Genomic DNA, 25227 nt, shown 5'->3' on the forward strand with positions numbered 1-25227 from the left:
GGCTTAGTTTACCCTTTTCTCTCTTTCCTGTCGCTATTTTAGGTACACATTTCACGCAAACTTTTTATATGTCTGGAAGATTCAAAAAAAAATTTCAATTTATTTTAAGCGAAGTATTCCAAACTTGTTATTTTATGCAGTACGACGATAAGACACACACATTTCTCTCTCTCTCTCTCTCTCTCTCTTGTTTTTTTAACGTTATATCTTCTTTTTTTTTAATTCGGAGTCTGAGGATATTCCTTCTACCACTAGCTTCTAAGGCAACCGGTATTCTACCGACTTTCCATAGTCACAGCAATCCCTTAATCAGAGTGACCTATATAACTTTAATTCTTATAAAAATAAATTCAAAAATATAAAATTAGTTAAATCAACAAAAAGATTGGGCTCCCATCCTGATGAAAAAAAACAAAACAAAGGCAATAGGAAAGTTTAACCTGTAAACTTACCAGTACGTCTTCCGTGTGACAACTAAAACAGATGGGGACAATGTGGAATGATATAGAGTTAAATCAAAAGTTGGAGAAAAAAACTAAGACAACCCTGGCTGTAAAAAAAAGTGCAAAAAGAAAATATTAAGATATCTAGATAATAATGAATGAAAACTAATAGACAATGTTTAAAGGATAAATAAATGCTCTGTGAAGTGTCTGCTGAGAATAGAATAAAGTGAATTTAAACAAAATATATATATTTTTCTCACAATTTAGAAATTTTGTGTGCACTTATTAGCAGCACCAACCCTGTCTTTTTTTTATTGTCATGAGTTTTATCATGCAGCACGAGCTTTGCTTTTGAAGGGAATCATAGACACAAAAACGATATTCAGTGTAACCCCTCTCCGGAAACGTATACTCTCCATACCCTGATTTACACAAGAAAAGCTTTTGTGTAATTTTTATAAAATTCTTTTTTTTAAACAAATATACAAATTGGAAGATAATTTTAAGCTCTCTGAGTCAATTTTTCCTTCTAATTGACATCCCTGGCTATTTCTAATTAATCTAAGATTTCTGATGCAACGATGCCAAGGATTTTTCAGATTTTCTGGATATTCTTTGTCAAACAATGCCCAACGGATAAGCTAATAATTATAACTTTATTTTTCGAATGTTTTCAAATTTGAAATACGGTCGCTATTTAAATGCAGGAAATACATCACATTATAATGTTACACAATCTGCTACGTTTTTTGTTTTGGCTTTATGTTGCCCGCTGACATCAATGCTATTTATTAATATGAATTGGCAAGCCCCCAAGAAAATCAATTTAATAAAAATTGTAAATAAGATTTTAATGAATAATGTATTTTAAAAGTTTAGTACAACAAATTAAACCTTACAGAGTCAAAATCCATTCAAAACTACAAGCAAAGGAATAGTGCGATACCGGGGCTATTAGAATAGAGCTTGGTTCAGTTATGAGATTCAGCATCCTGTGCTGGGTGTCGGGGCTGGAGGAAATGGAGGGGGATATGTACAGCAGTATTAGTGGTAAAGCTTGCTGAAAAAATAGGGTGCATACGACGTTAATTTTCGCCAATCCGAAAACTTGTTTCCATTACACTACTATCGTCTGCAGCAGCTCACTGCTGACAGTTCTAGTAAAAGCTAAACATCAGCACTTATATTTATGATCTTTTAATGTGTGTTTATTGTTTATAATATATTGTGTCATGTTGTTAAACTCACCAAGTAGCATATTCGTTAAATAATTACTTTTCTTCACTACCACTTAAATAGCACCTACTTAAAAAGTATCCCCTCTTGCCCCCAGGGTCGGATCTAGAGCATAATCGTGGGGGGGGCAATTTTACAAGGGTGTGAATTACCAAAATTTCGGGGGTGAATGTGACAAAGGTGCCAATAATTGACTAAATTGACAAATCTATTCTAAATCTATTCAATTGCCCTAAACAATTTTTCAGTACTTTGTGTTTTTCTTGGCCCAAGAATTTATGGCTTCAAGTTTGAAACTGATCAGAGACATATTGCTTCCTGGCCCGCTTCTCAGTCCCCACCTCTCTTCCTCTCCTCCCCAGCAACATAATTGTTCTTCTTTGCCAAGGAAATGGTGTTTGGAAGTTTCAAGCCAACAGGACACAAAAGCTGAAGCATGCCCCCCTTTTCCCACTATAAAAACTATCTTTAAACAATTTGCAATTTGCTTAATTTACGTGAGCCATACTTTTTATTAACTCTCAAAACTCTGGGAGCTAGCAGGAAGGTAATTTTTCCATGGAGCCATGAGACCCTTTCACACTTTTGAGCAAATGTTTTTTTTCAAAATTTTAATCTGATATCTTGGGGGGGGGGGGTACGAGGATCAAAGAAGAGCATGATAGTGGGCTCAGTCCCCCTAAATGTTTTAGACACTCCTAGGCCACTACAACTGCCAATTTTTAATTAAATGAGTCTCTTTCGAAGCATCCACGATCTTCCTTTCTATACACAGGGGTCGGCACAAAAATAAATGGTAGGCATATAGTTATTTGTTATAAGCAATGCTGGAGTGCTACCTCTGATTGCCATGTGACTTAAAACTTGCATAACATCTAGACCCCGGCGCCGCGCCAAGATGGGAAGGCCGGCGGTGCCGGAGCCAAAAATGGCAGCGGCGGTGCGCCGATGATTTTTTTTGCACTACCGTCGGTGAGATGTCGGCGGCGCGCACGATCAATGTTTACCCCAAATATTATTTTTTTCATCAGTTTTTCTCAAATCCCAGCTTGAATTTATAAAATATTCGGGCCTATTCATGAGTTAAAAACTACGCAAGTCGCTGGTTGGACGCTGGTCTTCTTCATTACTCATCAAGAGTAGTAGAAATCTGTTGAAACGAAATGGCTGTGGCGTTTCAGAACCCTTGAATAATAGTTGTAGACTCTATTAGCTATGGATTCTTATCATAAGTAATTACCAAAATTAGTAGTTTTTTCATCGAGCATTACTGCATACAAAAATTCAAATACTATATCACAAAATTCGTCAATTATTTGGGTAAAAACTTTGAATAGAAGTTTGAACTTAGAAGCTTGATTTTTTCATAATGCCTATATCTGTTTTGTCACCTTTAAAACAGTTGAAATGGGCGACTTTGATAGTGATTTTTTTCCCCTCTTTAGGAGTCCTAGAAAGCCTTCCTTGAATTAAAAACTGGTTTTTAATTACAATTTAAAAAAATAAGCTTTTTTTGCTTCCTTATAGAATATATGACATGTAGGCTAATGCTGAACTGCTGCTTTTTTGGATTGCGTTTTTGGATCTTATTCATTTTTTTCTTTTGGGGATTCGTTCGAAATTAGAAACTCATAAATACCTAATATCAGTTAAATTAAAAACTGCGTCAAAACGGAGTAAACTTATCAAATTGAAAAATTAATAATACAGATGAAACACTTCAATTACAATGAAAAAAAATACTTTAATAAAAATTATAATTCTCTCTGGTAAATAGCTTGTAAATATACCTTATATCAGAAGAACTTCCAATTGCATAAAAAAAAGTACAACTATCAAGTTAAATCTACAATTTCGAATTTCTCCAATGATAGTGAAAAAAGTTTTTATTTTATTTATATTGTAGTGATTATAATCTAAAAGTGGGAACAGAATTCATCCCAATTTCAGATGTGTAAGAAAACCAAAAACACCCAAGACAATTAACAAGTCCCAATGGGGGGCCCTGTCTATGGTTTCCCAGGAAATTTTATATATTTTTTTCCGTCTCCACTTTAAATGAAAAAAATAATTATCTTTTTGACATCACTGCTTTCAATTAAAAAAAAAATTAAGGTGCCCCCCTATTGGCAATAATACACAATCTTTTATGAATCATATTTTCGGGGTCACCTCTGTTTCAATCTTAAATTCCCTAACCTTGTATATAGTCTAAAGCTAAATTTTGTCTTAATAGAAGGTCTTTTGGGGGGAGGGGGTAAAAAATTAGAAAGAACATTATATTTTCTTTAATCTATCATGCGTTCAATAATTGTGTATTAAACATTAGGAAAATGTATAAAAAAAAATCTAAATCCAACTGAACCTGTATAGCGTATGCGTTCCGTTCAACTTAAAAATTAAATTTTTACTTCGAATGATGCAAGTATCTTATAGCAAGTATCTTATATCAGCGGGGGTTATATGGGAGGATCTTTCCATGACGGAAGTTTTCATGGGGGAAGGGACATTGCTATGAAGGGGCGCCGGATTTCCCATCATTATTAAAGAAAAAGATAAGAAATTAAATAAAAAAAACAACAAGTTTTCCAACTAAAAGTAAGGAGCAACATCAAAACTTAAAACAAACAGAAAATATTATGTATATGATTGGGTTCACCCCCTAATCATTCCCTTGCTCTTTAAGGCAAAGAGTTTTTAGTACTTTCATAAGAGCTATTTATTCTAATTAACGGCCTTTGTGATTAAGGGGTCATTTTTAAAGAATTGGGACAAAATTCGAACTTTAGCTTAAAGAGCAAGGTATTGACTATTGGCGAACCCCCTAATATACGTATTAAAAATCTATGAATATAGAAGTTCGTTACGTAAGTTTATTCGTAAGTTACGTATGTTTATTACTAATAAAAATGTTCATAAATAAAATTAAACAAGTTTCGAGAAAGCCATTTAACAAAATAAAAGTAAAATTAATATGCAATTTTTTTTTATTATTCATGTACGGTGAGCCAAAATCAAAACCTGCATTAATTCAAAAACGTTCAAAAATTAAATAAAAAAAACAAGTTTTTTTTAACTGAAAGTAAGGAACGACGTTCAAACTTAAAACGAACAGAAATGATTCCGTATATGAAAGGAGCTGCCCCCTTCTCAACGCCTCGCTCTTTATGCTAAAGTTTTTTATTGTTTAAAAAAAATAGAGTTGTGAGAAGGTAAAACTTTAGCGTAAAGAGCAAGGCGTTGAAGAAGGGGCAGCCCCTTTCATATACGGAATAATTTTTTTTCGTTTTAAGTTTTAACGTCGTTCCTTACTTTCAGTAAAAAAAAACTTGTTTTTTTATTTAATGTAACACAAGAGACGAAAATTAACGAACAAGAGAGTAGTAAGAATTATGGTATGCAAAGTAGTATCTGGCAGGGATAGTAACTAGTGATAAATCACTAGTGATTGAGTGATTTTCGGGGATTTGGGGAACCAAATTCTTTGTGGGGATGAAACATAGATTTTTTGGGGAAGCCCCCGAAAATTCGGGAATAGTTCAGACCCTGCTTGATTTCTAATCAGGAAAATCGAAATACTTCACCAAACGAGAAAAGAAAAAGCTCAGACTTTGCAGTTGACGCAATAAAGAATTGCCGCTAAATTAATTCAAAGTCAGCCGAACGCCACCGCCTCTGCCGGCGATAGGAGCTCCGGCGGCGTTGTGACATTTCAATGGTGGTCAACCGGGCCTCTCGTTGGCGGCACTTGGTTGATGTGCCAGCGGGGTGTCGAGGTTATATAACATCAATTATTTAAGAAAAAAGAAAACGAACAATTACTGGACAAATTGGAAGAGCCTGGAGTAAACTCTTTTTCTGGGACCAGGATAAAAGATCAAGCAGGAATTTACCAACGGCAGGTCATTAGTTCCGAGATTGAAGAAGTAGAACTAAACAAGTAGGCTATTTGTCTGCTTTTGCTTATTTCTCGGAAATAGCTTGGAGACGGGATATGATTCTTGTGAGTAAATGTCAAAGATTTGCAGAATCGGAAAGACGGGAAAGAACTGGGGAATTGGCTGTAATCTTTGGAATAAGCTCACATTATGTAGCATTTCTAAATAAAGCTTTGCCCAAACTCGTCTGATCTTCCTGAATGCTAAAAATATATAAAGAAAAAAATTATATCAAGTTTAACCCTCTTTTGTTTCCCTCTTACAATTGAAATTTTGTTGTTGCTGTTGTCAAGCTAGCGAAATTTCACGAAAATGAAGAAGGATTTTCACGGAAAATCATTTGAAATTTGCTATAAATGTTTGCTTACATTGGGAGATCCCATATACTGTATCTTTGCTAATTAGCTAAGAATTTTTTTCCTTAAACTTGAATTAAACAGTGGGGCAAAAAATTAAAATAAGCAGAATATGTTCTTTTTGTAAGGGGGTTACCACCTCACACAACCCCTCGCTCTTTACGATAAAGTTTGACAAGTGCTTTCCTCTAAACGTTCTATAATACAAGAAATACAACGAGTTGGTAATTTAAAGCATAACATTTTTTTTTTTTTTTGCAAATTGCCTTTCGTAGCATTTTATTCTTTCCTAGGGCTACTATTAAATTAGCTCTTTCATTCTCGAGTCATTACGACAAAAATTATAGTCTTTATCTTATTGCCTCTGGGTCTAAACATTCATTCTTGAAACACCTATATGAAAAATCAGAGCATCCCTCTCGTATTTAGGACTTTTCGTTTGTTGCAGGTTTTATTATCGCTCGTTAATTTTTTTAATGTTGAATTTCTATTCGTTTTTATATCTTTTCAAAGCAGTGGTGTCAATGGGGGAGGGTGGGAGAATTGTTTGTCCCTGAATATTTTGAGAAATACCTTTTTGATATTTTCATTGAAAAAAAAGTCTTTTTGGTATTTTTATTGAAAAAGATGCAGAGACAATAAAATTGCCCCCGTATAATTTGAAAAAAAAAAAACAAGAACAAACAAACAATTACATCCTCTCTACATTTCAGTAAATTACCTTCACAGTTTTTAAGTCATCCTATATACATGAGAAGGTTTGTGTCTCACTCAATCCCGCGTTGACTGAAACATTCCCATGTATGCCCATCAGCCTCACCTTTTTTTTTTTTTTTTTTTTTTTTTATCGATAATAACTTATATCAACTGGTGGTACTTGTATGATATAGCCCTGACCTAATATTCTAATATGATATCCTGACCTAATATGATATAGCCCTGACCTACATCTAAGTAGAACCTGTTAATCTGCCGCCCAATCCTAATGAAACATACCTAAGTATGATAAAAATATAATAATTTAGAAACAAATTTGGGCTATATATTTGCCCATTAGGGGGGGGGGGGTAAAGTATAGAAGATCTGCGTGCCTTATATGTTAGGTATAACTATTCTGCATATTATGAAGTAAGAATTGTTTTCTAACTTAACACTATCCAAATACTTCGCACCCACAAACCCTCCCACCCCTAATGTGTAAGTATAGCCCAAATTATATATTTTTCCATCTATTTTGTCACTTCTCTTTGCCTTGTGTCACGCTAAGCTGAAAGAAACTAACAAAAAAACCGGTTCTAAAATGCGTCAATGGATGAACAACTTTATTGGTCGGGGCTATATCATACAAGTAAGTACCCAACTGGTTTATATTGCAAAAAGAATAAATAATTTGTATTTAGAAATGAGTTCATGTGAAGAAACTTGTGACCTTGACTTTTTGTGTCCTAATGTAATCATTCAAAATATGATCTAAAGTTTGCAATAAAGGACTGTTTCTCGGTAAAAGTTTCTCCTTAAGTTTCTCCAAAACAAAAAGTTAGTTGACATGTTTCTCAACAAAAGGATACATTTTTTTTTTCATTTACAACAAAATTTTCCAAGTCATGGTCCGAAATGAAATGGACAATTAAATATACAATATTTTTTTTATTTTTTTTTTTACTATTGAGAATGACAATAACTCATTGCAGAATATGTATAACAGCCCAGATCCTAAATATTTTTCAGTTTGCTTTTTCATTACAATTTTAAGAAGGATACTATTCTATTAGTTGGGCAACACGCGAGACAGCAACTCGAGAAAAGCAAAGATCAAAAAGGCATTGCCCGGTAATTCATATCTGACGCTGAATAAACAAGGGGTTTCTCACTCCGGGAACTATATTTAAACTTTAGTTTTTTGGGGTTTAGGGAAAAAAAGGTACCTAGGTTATGTTACGTATTTAATATATGCTATGCTTTACCCCACCCCCTTATATGCAAATATACAGCCAAAATTTGTTTCTAAGCTATTATATTTTCATCATATTTTGTTTTATTTCATTAGCATTAACCAAACCTCACTTCCCGCTTGTTGCCCAGCTAATAGAACAGTACCAAAAAGAGAATTTGATATTAAAGCTTTATAATGAAATCTCCCCCGGTGTTGTTCCCCGTTGTTAATGTTGTTAAGTTTCGTTAAGTAAACTTAACGTTGTTAAGTTTCAAAAGGGGAGATAGGCTTGGGACTTTTGGGCTATATACTAAAAACAAAAAAATTAATAATGCTTATAAATTATGCGCCCGACATTAAAGTTTACGCTGTGTAAAACTCGAGAACAAACCGGTTTTGTAAGTTTGTATTAAGAAACAATTAGCATACGCTCATTTGGGCTATATATTTTTCACATTAGAGGGGGGAGGGGTAGTTTAGGTTACCCCACCCTCCTAATGTGCAAATACATATCCCAATTTGTTTCTAAAGTATTATATTTGCATCATGTTTTGGTATCATTAGGATAACCTAACTTCACTTCTCGAGTATTGACGGTATAATATATAAGTACCAGATTATTAATACCAAGTAAATATCTATTGTTACGTATTAGTCTTCTGTGGAACTGAAGTTTCAACCGAAAATTCTTTGTGTCACTGATTAGGTCTCATGAGAAATTGACCTAGTAATTCATTATTTTGCCCTTGTCAGTCTAAATTCGTGGAAAGCCAATGTCCACCCATTTGTCAAACAACATTAGGTCCTATGCCAAATTGAAGTCATCAGTTCTATTAAATTATGATTTTTTAGGTCCTTACCGTAAAGTTATAAGCAAATCAAATGAATTTTTTACACTATATCAAGTCTATTTCATCTTATTTGATGCAGAACAGTCAATGTGAAAGAGCAGCGCAGAATTCGTTGACGTTTATGATTAATGTTCTTATTAAAAACCACTTAAATAAGAGCAAGAGCCCCCGCAAAAATTCATCTGAGGAGTTCTATCCTAAAATTTTTTTAGGGAAGGGAAGTCGAAAGTTAAAAAAAATCCAGGGATCGTTGTTTGTTTTGGTTATTACGGAATTTTGCGGCACCTATATGCTAAATTTTTTCCGAAAATTCCTATACAGATTCTTCAAATCATTCTTATAAATGTTTGGTTACCATACCCCCAAGCCTTATAGAGGATATGGGATACGGGGCCTCCCCATATCCCAGTTTTCCCCCCACCCAGCTGAGATTTAGCGTCTTCAAAAATTTTGTCAAAACTAAGATAGCGTTCATAATTCAAGCATCCACAAAAACAAATCAGTTTTCTTTAGTGTGCATTTGCCTTCATGTTTTCTTTTATATTTGCTTTTATTTATGAACATATTTACAACTTCTATAATATATTTTTACTCGTTGTCTCAGAAAAAAGGCAAACCAAGATTGGAAATCAAAACTGAGAGTGAAGACCCTGACCATCTTCTCTCATCCTTATTTTTCGAAAATGGGCCGCTTGAACTGACACATTATTGCCATTCAATATAACACAAGCTTAAATATTGAAATTAAAAAAGTCAAAAAATAAAATAAAATAGAATCAAAAAAGTAAATCCTCCTAATTTTGCTGTGTTGGGTTCCAGAATAAGCAATGATTTTACTTTTTTTCTGTTTGTACATGAGCAATTCCCCTTTTTTAATTTCAAATTGTTGTTATTTAAGGATTTTATGTGATTTTGATTCTATTGTATTACTACAGTGGTTAAATGGGTAGATTTTTATATTGTTTGCACTCACACTGTCTGACCTTGAGAAAATTAAGGTGATGTGCAAGTTGCGTAGCCCTTGGAGACGCAAGGAGCCACTCAAATCAAGTTCTACTCCTTAATATATTAATGTTAAGCTTTCAACAATTTCGCTAGGATCTATTTTCTACAGGATTTGGACATGAGACGACACGATGAATTTAATTCACAAGGCTGTCGTCTAATAATGAGTCAAAGCATATATTGTTGCGTTACTTCGGCAGTCACTGTTGAAACAGTCTTGATTAGACTCCGTCAGGGACAATTCTTAGCCTGCAGAAAAATCCTTCAATGGACGGCAATTTTCATCCCCGGCATCAAAATCCCTCACGCAACTGCCTAGCACAGTAAAAATGTTGCCGAAATTGCCAAAGAAAGTTTAGTGATCAGCAGTAATGCTTATACCTGATTAAATAAAAAAAACAAGTTTTTGTTAACTGAAAGTAAGGAGCGACATTAAAACGTAAAATGAACAGAAATTATTCCGTATATGAAAGGCACTGTCCTGTCCTCAAAGCCTCGCTCTTTACGCTGAAGTTTTTTATTGTTTTAAAAAATAAAGTTGTGAGACAGAGTCAAACTTTAGCGTAAAGAGCGAGTCGTTGAGGAGAGGACAGTCCCTTTCATATACGGAATAATTTCTGTTCGTTTTAAGTTTTAATGTCGCTCACTCACTTTCAGTTTAAAAAACTTGTTTTTTTTATTTAATTTTTGAACGTTTTTGAATAAATGCAGGTTTTGATCTTGGCTCACCGTACATGAATAATAAAAAAAAAATTCATATTAATTTACTTTTATTTAGTTAAATGGCTTTCTCGAAACTTGTTTGATTTTATTTACGAACGTTTTTATTAGTAATAAATATACGTATATGAAAGGGACTGTCCCCTCCTCAACGCCTCGCTCTTTACGCTAAAGTTTTTTATTGTTTTAAAAAATAAAGTTGTGAGACAGAGTCAAACTTTAGCGTAAAGAGCGAGGCGTTGAGGAGGGGACAGCCCCTTTCATATACGGACTAATTTCTGGTCGTGTTAAGTTTTAATGTCGCTCCTTACTTTCAGTTTAAAAAACTTGTTTTTTTTATTAAATTTTTGAACGTTTTTGAATAGATGCAGGTTTTGATCTTGGCTCACCGTACATGAATAATTAAAACAAAATTTTCATATTAATTTACTTTTATTTATTTAAATGGCTTTCTCGAAACTTGTTTAATTTTATTTACGAACGTTTTTATTAGTAATAAATATACGTAGCTTACGAATTAACTTACGTAACGAACTTCTATATTCATATATTTTTAATTTGTTTATTAGGGGATTCGCCCCCTAGTCAATACCTTGCTCTTTAAGTGAAAGTTCGAATTTTGTTCCAATTCTTTAAAAATGACCGCTTAATCACAAAGGCCGTTAATTAGAATAAATAGCTCTTATGAAAGTACTAAAACATCTTTGGCTTAAAGAGCGAGGTATTGACTACGGGGTGAACCCAATAATATATGTAGTATTTTCTGTTCGTTTGAAGTTTCGATGTTGCTGCTATTGCAGTTGAAATACTTGTTTTTTTTATATTAAATTTCTGATCTTTTTTTAAATAATGCTGGGAAGTCCGGCGTCGTCTTTATAGCAATGTCCCTTCCCCCATGAAAACTTCCTTCATGGAAAGATCCTCCCACATAACCCCCGACCCACCCCACTCCCCCACAACCAGGAAAAATCTCCCCAGAAAACGTCTGTATACTTCCAAATAACCAATACTATATGTTAACATTGGGTAAAATTCATAAGTTTCAGCCCTCCCCCGGGAATTTAGGGGGATTAAGTCATCCTAAAAGACATACTTATTATATTTTCGAACATGCTGAACAAAATGGCTGTCTCAAAATTTTGATCGGTGACTTTGGGGAAAAAAATGAGCGTGGGAGGGGGCCTAGGTGCCCTCCATTTTTTTGGTCACTTAAAAAGGGTACTAGAACTTTTAATTTCCATTCCAATGAGTCCCCTCACGATATTCTAGGACCACTGGGTCGATACGATCTCCCCTAGGGGAAAAAAAAACAACAAACAAACAAACAAATAAACATGCACCCGTGATCCTTCTTCTGGCAAAAAATGCAAAATTCCACATTTTTGTAGATGGGAGCTTGAAACCTGTACAGTAGGGTTCTCTGATACGCTGAATATGATGGTGTGATTTTCATTAAGGTTCTATAACTTTTAGGGGGTCTTTCCGCCTTTTTTCGAAAATCAGCCAAATTTTCTCAGGCACCTATATTTTGATGGGTAGAATTAAACTTGATGAAACTTATATATTTGAGATCAGCATTAAAATCTGATTCTTTTGATGTATCTATTTGTATCAAAATACCGTTTTCTAGAGTTTCAGTTACAATTGAGCCGGGTCGCTCCTTACTTACAGTTCGTTACCACGAACTGTTTGATATTTTATTATCAAACAGTGTATTGTCTAGCTTTTTTTCTTGGAACACAAATAACCATCTCTATATAATTTCCCATCCGGAGATACTTTTTTTCAATCGGTTCGATCAGGATGTTTATAACTACTGTATTTTCAAATGAAATCAGGTGCATATGTGTATTTTTAGGGAGGAAAAGGGGTAATCCTTTGATGGTGGGTAAAAACCTTTGAAAACTCACACAACAGCTACTGAGGTATTTAAAAAATATGAGAAATTTTAGAAAGAATCATAAATCTCTAAGGGTCAAGGAGGAGTGTGGACCAGAGACCCCTGAAGACAGCTATATATGATATGAAGACAGCTGCTCTAAAAATCCACATAAATAATTTATTTTCCTCTTATGCAGGATAAACTTTTATCGGAAGTCTAAACTTCAATTTGGTTTCTGTATTTACTTTAATTTGTTGTTTGTTTTGTGTATGCTAGCTGCATTTAGTTGTGTCTGTTGGTATTTTCAACAGCCTTTTGTAAAGTTTCGATTTATTTGAAATAAGGTAATCTCCACTATTCTATATATTTAGTCAGCTGGATCAGTCTCTATTTTTGTGACTCCTGCTTTTAACTATACTTTCTGTTTATGTTTGTCCAAACTTTCTTAGAATTATCCACTATAGTCTGTTTAAATAACATCCATTCACTTTAAAATGTGGAGTTGAAAATTAAAGCTCATTCATTTTATTTCTTATTGACGTACATGTCAATGATAAGAAGATTAATCAAGAAGCTTCACAAGCCCGCTTCACATAATAATTAAGTAATAAAAATATAAAAATATGGAATAGAATTATATTCCTATATATATATATACATACTATATATATATATATATATATATATATATATATATATATATATATATATATATATATATATATATATATATATATATATATATATATATATATATATATATTACATAAATTTACAAAATAATTAATAAGTATTGCAACTTCACAATTTAATTGAGTTTCACACAAGCCACAAGTAAGTGTGCAAGAAACGAATGGCAGCCTCTTTAATCTATAAAAACTGAAAGTAAGGAGCGACATTAAAACTTAAAACGAACTGAAATTATTCCGTATATGAAAGGGCTGTCCCCTCCTCAACGCCTCGCTCTTTACGCTAAAGTTTTTTATTGTTTTAAAAAATAAAGTTGTGAGACAGAGTCAAACTTTAGCGTAAAGAGCGAGGCGTTGAGGAGGGGACAGCCCCTTTCATATACGGAATAATTTCTGTTCGTTTTAAGTTTTAATGTCGCTCCTTACTTTCAGTTTAAAAAACTTGTTTTTTTTATTTAATTTCTGATCGTTTTTTAGTTAATGCAGCTTTTATTTGCATAAAAATTTTACTTTTCTTTTGCTAAATGGATGTCTTTACAAATTAACTTACGTAACTAACTTCTATATTCGTATATTTTTCTTCTGGCAAAAAATACAAAGTTGCAGATTTTTGCAGATATGAGCTTGAAACCTATGTAATAGGGTTTTCTGATACGCTGAATCTGACGGTGTGATTTTCATTAAAATTCTTTCACTTGTAGGGGATGTTTCCCCCCTCTTTAAAAAATCGAGTAAATTTTCACAGGCCTGTAGCCTTTGATGAGTAATACTAAACTTAATAAAATTTATATATTTAGGATCAGCATTATAAACACATTCTTTTGATACATTTATTGACATCAAAATTCCGTTTTTAAAAGTTTCGATTACTATTGAGCCGTATCGCTTGTTTTTTTATTGTTTTTTTTATTACTTATATGTTATTACTTATATGAAGGGGTTCTCCCCTTAATCAATACCACGCTCTTTACGTTAAAAGTTAAAAAAAAATTTAATTCACAAACCACTGAATCACAAAGACCTTTTAATTAGAAAAGATCGCTCTTTTGAAAGCGCTAAAAAAAAATGTATCGTAAATAGCGAGGTATTGACTTGGGGGAGAACCCCCTCACATACGTTATAATTTCTGTTCGTTTTAAGTTCTAATATTCCTTCTTACATTTCAGTTGAAAAAACTTGTTTTTTTTATTTTATTTCTGATCGTCTAATGATCGATTTAATTTCTAATGATTGGAAATCCGGCGCCCCCTTAATAGAAATGTCTCTTACCCCAAATAAAAATCCTCCACGTAAATTTTCTCCAGAGTAACCCCCTCCTCTAGCCCCCCCCCCCCCCAGAAAAAATCCTTCCTGAAAATGGTTGTATACTTCCCAATAACCAATAAATAATGCTGGCAAGTCCGGCGCCCCCTTTATGGCAATTTCCCTTCCCCCATGAAAACTTCCATCATGAACAGATCCTCCAACATAACCACCGAGCCACCCTTCCCTCCCACTACCAGAAAAAAAACCTCCTGAAAACTTCTGTATACTTCCCAATAACCAATACTACATGTTAACATTGGGTAAAGTTCATAACTTTTAGCCCTCCCTCTGGGAACTTCGGGGGATTAAGTCACCCTAAAAGACATATTTACATATTTTAGACCATGCTGAACAAAATGGCTATCTCAAAATTTTGATCGGGTGACTTTGGGAAAAAAATAAGCGTGGGAGGGGGCCTAGTTGCCCTCCATTTTTTTGGTCACTTAAAAAGGGAACTAGAACTTTTAATTTTCGTGCCAATGAGCCCTCCCACGATATTCTAGGACCACTGGGTCGATACGATCACCCCTGGGAAAAACAAAAACAAAAAAAAAAAAAAAATTAACACGCATACGTGATATTTATTCGGGCAAAAAATGTAAAATTCCACATTTTTGTAGATAGGAGCTTTAAAACTCTATAGTAGGGTTTTCTGATACGCTGAAAATGATGGTGTGATTTTCATTAAGGTTCTATAAGTTTTAGGGGGTCTTTCCCCCTTTTTTTGAAAATCAGCCAAATTTTCTCAGGCGCGTAACTTTTGATGGGTAGCACTAAACTTGATAAAAATTATATATATTTGAAATCAGCATTGAAATCTGATTCTTTTGATGTATCTATTGGTATCAATAACCCGTTTTCTAGAGTTTCGGTTACCATTGAGCCGGGTCGCTCCTTATTTACAGTTCGTTACCACGAACTGTTTGATAAAAAAACTTGAAATGTGTCAGTTTAGGCTCGGCTTGTTTTCCTACGGTTATTGTTTTTTTTGTTTTTTTTTCTTCCTGAATAATAACTGGATTTGGTTTTATAAAAAACAACCTATTCAATTGGCATTACTCCAATTCATTGTGACACACTGAAATAAACGACGCAACGTGGCGTCTATTCCACGTAATGATGTCTGTACTAATGAAGGTTGAGTGCAGGTAATTTAGCCCGATTTCGCGTGGTTTATTGCAGCTCGCAGATTGATTTAGCCTGATTGGATGCAAAAAGCATCCATTCCAAAGGGTACATCAGCAACCGGAACGCACAGTGTGCAGTTTAATCTTTTGAGTTAAATCCGGATGTTGAACCTGTAGTATTGATTGTAAATTATGACAAAACTGAAGTGGTTGTGTTTTAATTGAGTTTTATCCAAAATTCAACATGCCTCATCATGCCTGAATGCAAAAGGGGCGGTCTCTTTGACTGGTACATGGAACTTCCTTTCCTAAAAATCACTACATTCACTATATATCACTTTTTGTCAGTGGATCATTTAATCAAACAGTTCATGGTAACAAACTGTAAGTAAGGAATGACCCGGCTCAATAGTAACCGAAACTCTAAAAATCTGAATTTTGATTACCAGTAGGTATGTCAAAGGAATTGGCTTTTATTCGGACTTCAAATATATAAATTTATTTAAATTTAGTCTTACCTATCAAAGGTTACGAGGCTGAGAAAATTTTCCTTATTTTCGAAAAGAAGGGAAACACACCCTAAAAATCAAGTAATCTTAATGGAAATTGCACCATAAGATTCAGCGTATCAGAGGATTCTATTATATAGGTTTCCAGCTCCTACCTCCAAAAATGTGAAAGTTTTTATTTTTTGCCAGAAGAAAGATCATACGACCGGAAATTAAAAGTTCTAGTGTCCTTTTTAAGTGACCAAGAAAACTGGAGGGCAACCCCCTCCCCTGCCCCTTTTTTACCCAAAATTATCCGGCCAAAATTTTGAGAAGCAATTTTGTTCATCATACTTAAAAGGCCCAATAACTATGCCTTTGGGTATAACATGACCCCCTCACAGCCTCAGGGGGAAGGTCTTTAAGTTACAATTTTGTCCATTGTTTACGCATATTATTTGTTATTGGGATGCATGCATACATTGTCGGATGGGGGAGGAGGTAAATTTTCTGCTGTGGGTTTTTCCACGGGGGAATTTATTTTCCATTGAGAGGGAAGTTTCCAGGGAGTGAACTTGTAAGGGACTGCGTGAATTTTCCAGAATTCTTATACAAAACTATTTTTATATGTCTTGCTTTCTCTTTTCTGTCTCAATAAAACGAACAGAAATTATTACGTACAAAAAGGTGGTTGCCCCCTCCCCAACATCTCGCTCTTTAAACTAAAGTTTGAATTTTGTCTCAATTCTTTAAGAATGACTCCTGAAACACAAGGGCCTTTTAATTAGAACAATAACACGCTTTCTTAAAAGTACTAAAAAAAACTTTAGCGTGAAGAGCGAGGTGTTCAGGAGGGGGGCAACCCCCTTTATATACGGAATAAATTCTGTTCGTTTTAAGTTTTAGTGTTGCTCCTTACTTTTAGTGGAAAAAACTTTTTTTTTATTTAATTTAAAAAAGAGATAGATCAGAAGAGTCCGCTGGAATAACCATGACGAAACTGAACTGGAATAATCTAAGCGAAATAAATTTTACTCTTTGGATTGAATCTACATACACTGAAAATATCCAGCATTAATCTCCTCGCTTCAGCTTAGCTCCTGACAAAGAATTTAATTTAATTTAATTTTATCGTAAGACAGCGCTGAAAAAGTTGCAGTGTCAAAATCTGTATGATAGCTTTTAAATGATAAAATATGATAGCTTTTAATTTAAATATGATAGCTTTTAATTAAATAAAGCAGTGCTTTTGCACTGCTTTATTAAAATTAAAAGTATTTTTCTTCCATAATTTTTTTTTGTAAATGGGAAAGCAGTTGGGTCTCAGAAATTATTTAAGGATATTATATGCAAGGCTGATAGATTAACAATTTAATTTTAAATATGATTTTAGGTACCTTTACCATAATCAGATTTCACGAATTCCAAGTGGCATCTTCCAGTCAACTCACCAGTTGAATTTTGTAGAACTTGGTCATAATCCACTTAGAAGAATAGACCCTAACGCATTTACTAATCTACCACATCTTAAAAAGTTGTAAGTACATTCTTGAATTAATACTGTATATTATGTTTCTTAAACACACAAGAATGTATTGGTATTGTTTTTGTTGCTTTTCTTCTTAGGAGTGATTCAGTACTTATTTAACGCATCATTGTTATTGTAGTATACTGTTTCTCAACCAAAAAGGGGGTTCATGATCCTCCGAGGGATCATGATCCCTCAGTCAATGGGCTAAAGTTGGCTGGAAACCTCGTAAAGTGGACTATTTGCTAGAAAATGGCCAGGTAAGCCGTTTCCTTTGCTGGTACGTTTTCTACATGCATAAAATCGATTGATTTTCTGTCTTTAATAGTTAGGTACATAAGCGTCGGGTTAGTGCATCTATAGTAAAAGCAGGAAATTTGGCAGACATGTGCAGAAAAATATGGAGAATCTGACTGTGGTCAGAACCACATTTTCCGACGTGATTATCGCGCCAGTAGAGTGCTAAGTACCATTTTGCTTGCCTCCATAGGAATTACCATGCTATTTGCTTGCCTTATGTTCCCTAGGTACCTATCCAAGCAACGTGATTAAACACGTTTTGAAACTACATGCTATTTGCTTGCCTTATGTTTCCTTGGTATCTTTCCAAGCAAAGTGTCAAAGAAAGTGAGTAGAACCTGTCAAAGAGTTTGATAACCTCTAGCTTAAAGGCATCTCATCGAGTTTGATTAAGAATGCCACATGTCTAGAATTGATGGCATATGGCGTTGAATCATTTACCAAAAAATAACTCTGTTTGCAAAAAAAAGGTTTAGCACTTGTGAATTGGACTCTATGAACTATATTAATTAATGTTTGAATAGTAGGAGCGTGAATGATTCTAATTAGTGATTGGATCGTATGAAAATGGAGAAAAAGGGTTAAAGTGATTAGCAGTTAAGGTAACCCTGAAGAGCATGTTAACTCATAGCATATTTATTATTGATTTGGTACAATATCAATCGATGGAAATGGTTAATGATGATAAAAAGGTCTTGTTACATGACCTAGCTTTAATTCTCCGATATTCTCTGTATAATACACAAGTGGCGTTTGAACAGTGTTGTCAATTTAAAATAGAGTTTAACGTTATAGTATACTAAAAAGTTGATACTAAGAGAGATGTAGATGGCAAGAAAGGAATTTTAATAATGGATAGCTTTACATCTTCGATGTGTTCTGTATAATACACAAGTGACGTTTGAAGAGTGTTGTCAGTTTAAAATAGAGTCTAACGTTATAGTATACTAAAAAGTTGATACTAAGAGAGTTGTAGATAGCAAGAAAATAATTCTAACAATGAAATTCATAACAAAACTTATAAATCCTTGCAAATCAGGTAGTAAGGTGTATGTGAGTACGAACCATCAAGGATCATAAGCACAAACGACCCTAACCAGCAGAGACATCAACCCCCAAGGGCCCCCTACCCTCAAACTTGAAGGGCGCCCCCTCTCCCCTCCAACTTTTTAGCCCCCCCCCCCCATTTTTTTTGATTTTTTTTTGAATTTTTTTAACTTTTTTTTATTATTTTGTTTTAACATGATATATTTTTCTCAACTTTTTTTTACATGTCTTCGAATGAGATGAAACACTTAAAACAAAAAAAATCACATTTAACATTTTCCAAACTTAAAATGAGAATGGTGTAGACATGTTAGTCATAACCTTTACTATTAGAAAAATAATGTTTGTAGTAGCATTTTTTTTGTATTGGAGTAAAAATATTTTTGGACTTCGAAATAATGCAATTTTTTCTTACGTATCTTAAAATGACATAAAATATGCTTACGGCTCTAACAATTGTACTCTATGCTTGCTCAGAGACACGATGCGGCTTTCCCACTGGTACTTTATGGCGGGTTTCGACACTATCTAGTTTATTACATGTATTAAATCATTATTTTTCTACGCGGTGGAACGATAAACACATAAGACATATCTTTAAAGAAAAGTGAAGCTGGAGCATTTTAATAAAGTGTGTTCACATGACAACGTTATTGTAGCATTGAATGCCGACAAGGAGAAGTATTTAAACCATGAAACAAGTACAAGTGGTAGCACTATTGGAAATGTATGCATGCATTGTCATGACAGTAAGGAATTAAATTTCTTTGGAGTACCGAAAAAATTCAAGTCTTATGTTGATGGATATGCAAGATTGAGATCTCCAGAGATGATTGCACTCAAAGAGAATGCCAACATAAAAATAATCGTTGATGATAGATGACAACTCCTTGCTACTGTTGTAGGTAAAACATTACCTGCTGATACATCCAATCGTCAGCTTTCGGGTATTAGCATTCAACGGAAGATCAAAAAAAGAAAGACCTACTCGTCTACTAATATCGTAAACCATATCTTGTCTACGTGCCGAAACTGTTACATGTGTAAAAATAATGTGATAATACACAGTGAAATTGCCAGTAAAATAAAAAGGGCAATGGTAGAAAATATCACTATGGCATATAAAGATACATCGATGAAAAACAAAGTACCAGCAAACGCTACTGCCATTGATGAAACAGTCAATGAATCAAATAAAACCAAAGACGAAAAGCATATTGAGCCTGTCGATGACACACCAGTAAAAATTATGTATGACTTAAAATGGAATAATGATTATTCTACTGATTACGAACTAAGAGAAGACAATAACTACAATATCAAGAGAGAACATGGTAAACTATTTTATGGAACAGATTCAAAATGTGCATCCTTTGTCGGATATCCTGGATAAAATTGACAAAATCTAACTATCAGATTGAATAAATGCTTTATCAACATCATTTGTCGGATTTGACGGATAAAATTGACAAAATCTAAGTATCAGAGTGATTAAATGCTATATCAGCAACCTTTGTCGGATATCTTGGATAAAATATAAGTATCAGAGTGATTAAATTCTATATCAACATCCCTTTCTCGAATTTTTTTACATCAACATCTATTGTTAGATACATCGAATATAATTGTCAAGATCTAAGTATCAGAGTGAATAAATGCTTTATCAACATCCTTTGTCGAATATATCGGATAAAATTGACAAAATCTATGTACCAGAGTGAATAAATACATTATCAACATCATTTGTCGGATATGCCACATAAAATTGACATGTCGGATAAAATTGACGAAATCTAAGTCTCAGAGTGAATAATTTTTTTTTCTCAACATCTTTTGTCAGATACATCGAATATAATTGACAAAATCTAAGTGTTAGAGTGAATAATTTTTTTATCAACATCCTCTGTCAGATACATCGGATAAAACTGACAAAATCTAAGTATCAGACTGAATAAATGCTTTATCCACATCATCTGTCGGATATGTCGGACAAAATTTTTTTTATCAAGGAAATATCTGAATGCGTTTAAGGTATAGTACGAATGGCTTGCAAAAAAACACGAAAATACTATCAGAATGAATAAATTCTTTATCAAAATCCGTTGTTGGATATGTCGGTATGAAAAAATTGTAAGTAAGTAAGTAACAAACTCTTTCTTGAATTCAGCTCTGGTATATGCAATATATAAATCTAATTCATGAAACTGTGAAAAAAATGAATAAATTTCTTATTAAAATTCATTATCGATTGATTTCGCTTCCTAGACAGACAATACAGCAATTTCACAAAATCTAAGTATAAGAGGGATTAAATTCTTAATCAACATCCATTTCTTGGATACATAGGAAAAAGTTGACTCTAAAATCTAATTGTTAGAGTGAATACATTTTTTTTATCAACACCTTTTTTAAGACACATTGGATAAAATTGACAGAATCTAAGTGTCAGAGTGAATAATTTTTTTTATCAACATCCTTTGTCAGGTACATCAAATAAAATTGACAAAATCAAAATTTCAGAATGAATAAATGCTTTAACAACATCCTTTATCGGATACGTCGGATAAAACCGACAAAATCTAAGTATCAGAGTGACTAAATTCTATATCAACATCCTTTTTTCGGATACATAGGATGTTATACCTAAGTGTTAGAGTGAATAATTTTTTTTATCAACATCCTTTGCCAGATACATCGGATAAAATTGACAAAATATAAGTATTAGAGTGAATACATTCATTATCAACATCCTTTGTCATATATTTCGGACAAAATTGATAAAGTCTAAGTATCAGAATGAATATTTTTTTTTTAACAACATCCTTTGCCAGATACATCGAATAAAATTGATAAAATATAAGTGTCAGAGCGAATAATTTTTTTTATCAACATCCTTTGTCAGATACATCAAATAAAATTGACAAAATCTAAATTTCAGAATAAATAGATGCTTTAACAACATCCTTTATTGGATATGTCGGATAAAATTGACAAAATCTAAGTATCAGAGTGACTAAATTGTACATCAGCATCCTTTTCTCGGATAAATAGGATAAAATTGACAAAATCTAAGTGTCAGAGTGAATAAATTTTTTTATCAACATCCTTTGCCAGATACATTGGATAAAATTGACAAAATCTAAGTATCAGAGCGAATAAACTCATTATCAACAACCTTTGTCAGATATGTTGGATAAAATTGACAATATCTAAGTATCAGAGTGAATATTTTTTTTAACAACATCCTTTGCCAGATACATCGAATAAAATTTATAAAATATGAGTGTCAGAGCGAATAAATTTTTTATCAACATCCTTTGTCAGATACATCAAATAAAATTGAAAAAATCTAAATTTCAGAATAAATAGATGCTTTAACAACATCCTTTATCGGATATGTCGGATAAAATTGACAAAATCTAAGTATCAGAGTGACTAAATTTTATATCAGCATCCTTTTCTCGGAAACAGAGGATAAAATTGACCAATTCTAATTGTTAAAGTGAATAAATTTTTTTTATCAACATCAATTGCCAGATACATCGGATAAAATGGACAAAATATAAGTATCAGAATGAATAAATTCATTATCAACATCCTTTGTCAGATATGTCGGATAAAATTGACAAAATCTAAGTATCAGAGTGAATATTTTTTTTACCAACATCCTTTGCCAGATACATCGAATAAATTTGATAAAATATAAGTGTCATAGTGAATAAAATGTTTTTATCAACATCCTTTATCAGATACATCAAATAAAATTGACAAAATCTACATTTCAGATGAATAAATGCTTTAACATCCTTTATCGGATATGTCGGATAAAATTGACAAAATCTAACTATCAGAGTGACTAAATTCTATATCAACATCCTTTTCTCGGATACATAGGATAAAATTGACAGAATCTAAGTGTCAGAGTTAATAAATTTTCTTATAATCATCCTTTGTCAGATACATCAAATAAAATTGAGGAAATCTAAATTTCACAATGAATAAAATTATTATCAACATCCTATGTCGGATATGTCGGATAAAATTGACAAAATCTAGGTATCAGAGTGAATAATATTTTATCAACATCCTTTGCCAGATACATTTAATAAAATTGATAAAATATAAGTGTCAGAGTGAATAATTTTTTTTATCAACATCCTTTGTCAGATACATCAAATAAAATTGACAAAATCTAAATTTCAGAATGAATAAATGCTTTAACAACATCCTTTATCGGATATGTCGGATAAAATTGACAAAATCTAAGTATAAGAGCGAGTAATTTTTTTTATCAACATCCTTTGCCAGATACATATCAGAGTGAATAAATTCATTATCAACATCCTTTGTCTGATATGTCGGATAAAATTGACAAAATCTAAGTATCAGGGTGAATAATTTTTTTATCAACATCCTTTGCCAGATACATCGAATAAAATTGACAAAATCTAAATATCAGAATGAATAAATGCTTTAACAACATCCTTTATCGGATATGTCGGATACAATTGACAAAATCTAAGTATCAGAGTGATTAAATTCTGCATCAACATCCTTTTTTCGGATACAAAGATTAAAATTGACAAAATCTAAGTGATAGAGTGAATATTTTTTTTATCAACATCCTTTGCCAGTTACATCGGATAAAATTGACAAAATCTAAGTGTCAGAGTGAATAAATTCATTATCAACATCCGTTGTCGGATATGTCGGATAAAATTGATAAAATCTAAGCATCAGAGTGAATAATTTATTTTGTGTCAACACCTTTTATCAGTTACAACAATTATAATGAAAAAATCTAAAAATGAGATTGGATAAATGCTTTTTCAGCATCCTGTGTCGGACATGTTGAATAAAATTGACAAAATCTAAATATCAGAATGAATAAATGCTTTAACAATATCCTTTGTCGGATATATTGTATAAAATTGACAGAATCTAAGTATTAGGATAATTAAATTCTATATCAACATCCCTTTGTCGGATACATGGGATAAAATTGACAAAATCTAAGTATCAGAGTGAATAAATTCATTATCAACATCCTTTGTCGGATATGTCGGATAAAACTGACAGAATCTAAGTGTCAGAGTAATTAAATTCCATATCAACATCCCTTTTTCGGATACATGGGATAAAATTGACAAAATCTAAGTATCAGAGCGAATAAATGCTTTGTCAACATCCTTGAAATGCATTATAAACATCATTTGTCGACTATATCGGATAAAATTGACAAAATCTGAGTCTCAAATTTATTAAATTCTATATCAACATCCCTTTCTCGAATACTTGGGATAAACTTGACAAAAATCTAAGCATCAGCGTTATGAAATTCTATATCAACATCCCTTTCTCAGATACATGGGATACAATCGACAAAATCTAAGTATCAATGTGAATAAATGCTTTATCAACATCCCTTAAATGCATTATCAACATGACATGTCAGATACAGCGGATAAAATTGACAAAATCTAAGTACCAGAAAGAATAAATTCGTTTTCAAAGTTTTTATCGGATACATCATATAACAGTCATAAAATCCAAGTTCTATTCATTTTGACTTCATGCATCCTTACGTTGAATTTAGGTTATACTAGTTATAGATGGCAGCACACCCGCTCAGACACACAGTTATAGTGAGAGAGAAATTCAAAAAGTTTAGTTAATTTAGGTTCACTTAGAGTGGCAAGACATGCATTGGAATAAGCAAACACCCGCCCAGACACACAGGCAAAAAGAGTGAGAGAGATAAAAACACATACAAATACGTAGATTTAGACACAAAAACCGAGAAAGACATGGAATGTACCCCGCGACGGCGCATGCATAGTGAGAGAGAGACATGCAAAGTCTACATAGCTTTATTTCATTTTTTAAGGTTAATTTAGACGAGGTTACGTGCGCGCACGTTGGTGCTTATGATCCTTGATGGTTCGTACTCACATACACCTTACTACTTGATTTGCAAGGATTTCTAAGGTTTGTTCTGAATTTCATTATTAAAATTCTTTTCTTTCCATCTACATCTCTCTTAGTATCAACTTTTTAGTATACTATAACGTTAGACTCTATTTTAAACTGACAACACTGTTCAAACGCCACTTGTGTATTATACAGAACACGTCGAAGAAGTAAAGCTATCCATTATTAAAATTCTTTTCTTTCCATCTACATCTCTCTTAGTATCGACTTTTTAGTATACTATAACGTTAAACTCTATTTTAAATTGACAACACTGTTCAAACGCCACTTGTGTATTATACAGAACACATCGAAGAAGTAAAGCTAGGTCAAGTCATAAGACCATGTTATCATCGTTAACCATTTCCATAGATTGATATTGTACCAAATTTATAATAAATATGCT

At 33.0% G+C, this 25227-nt stretch overlaps 1 protein-coding gene across 1 annotated transcript in view; it reads left to right on the top strand.

Annotated features, from left to right (window-relative positions):
• Positions 1-25227, top strand: part of LOC148955584 (lutropin-choriogonadotropic hormone receptor-like) — a 225834-nt gene that overhangs the window by 53296 nt on the left and 147311 nt on the right. Inside the window, exon 3 of the mRNA XM_089107687.1 lies at positions 17370-17513. Within this exon, the coding sequence (XP_088963813.1) occupies positions 17370-17513 (144 nt within the window). The remainder of the gene's footprint in view (positions 1-17369; positions 17514-25227) is intronic.

The sequence above is a fragment of the Artemia sp. Qi Xiang Cuo genome, chromosome 2 (assembly GCF_049724085.1).
Source record: "Artemia sp. Qi Xiang Cuo chromosome 2, ASM4972408v1, whole genome shotgun sequence".
In the NCBI taxonomy this organism is placed as follows: domain Eukaryota; kingdom Metazoa; phylum Arthropoda; class Branchiopoda; order Anostraca; family Artemiidae; genus Artemia; species Artemia sp. Qi Xiang Cuo.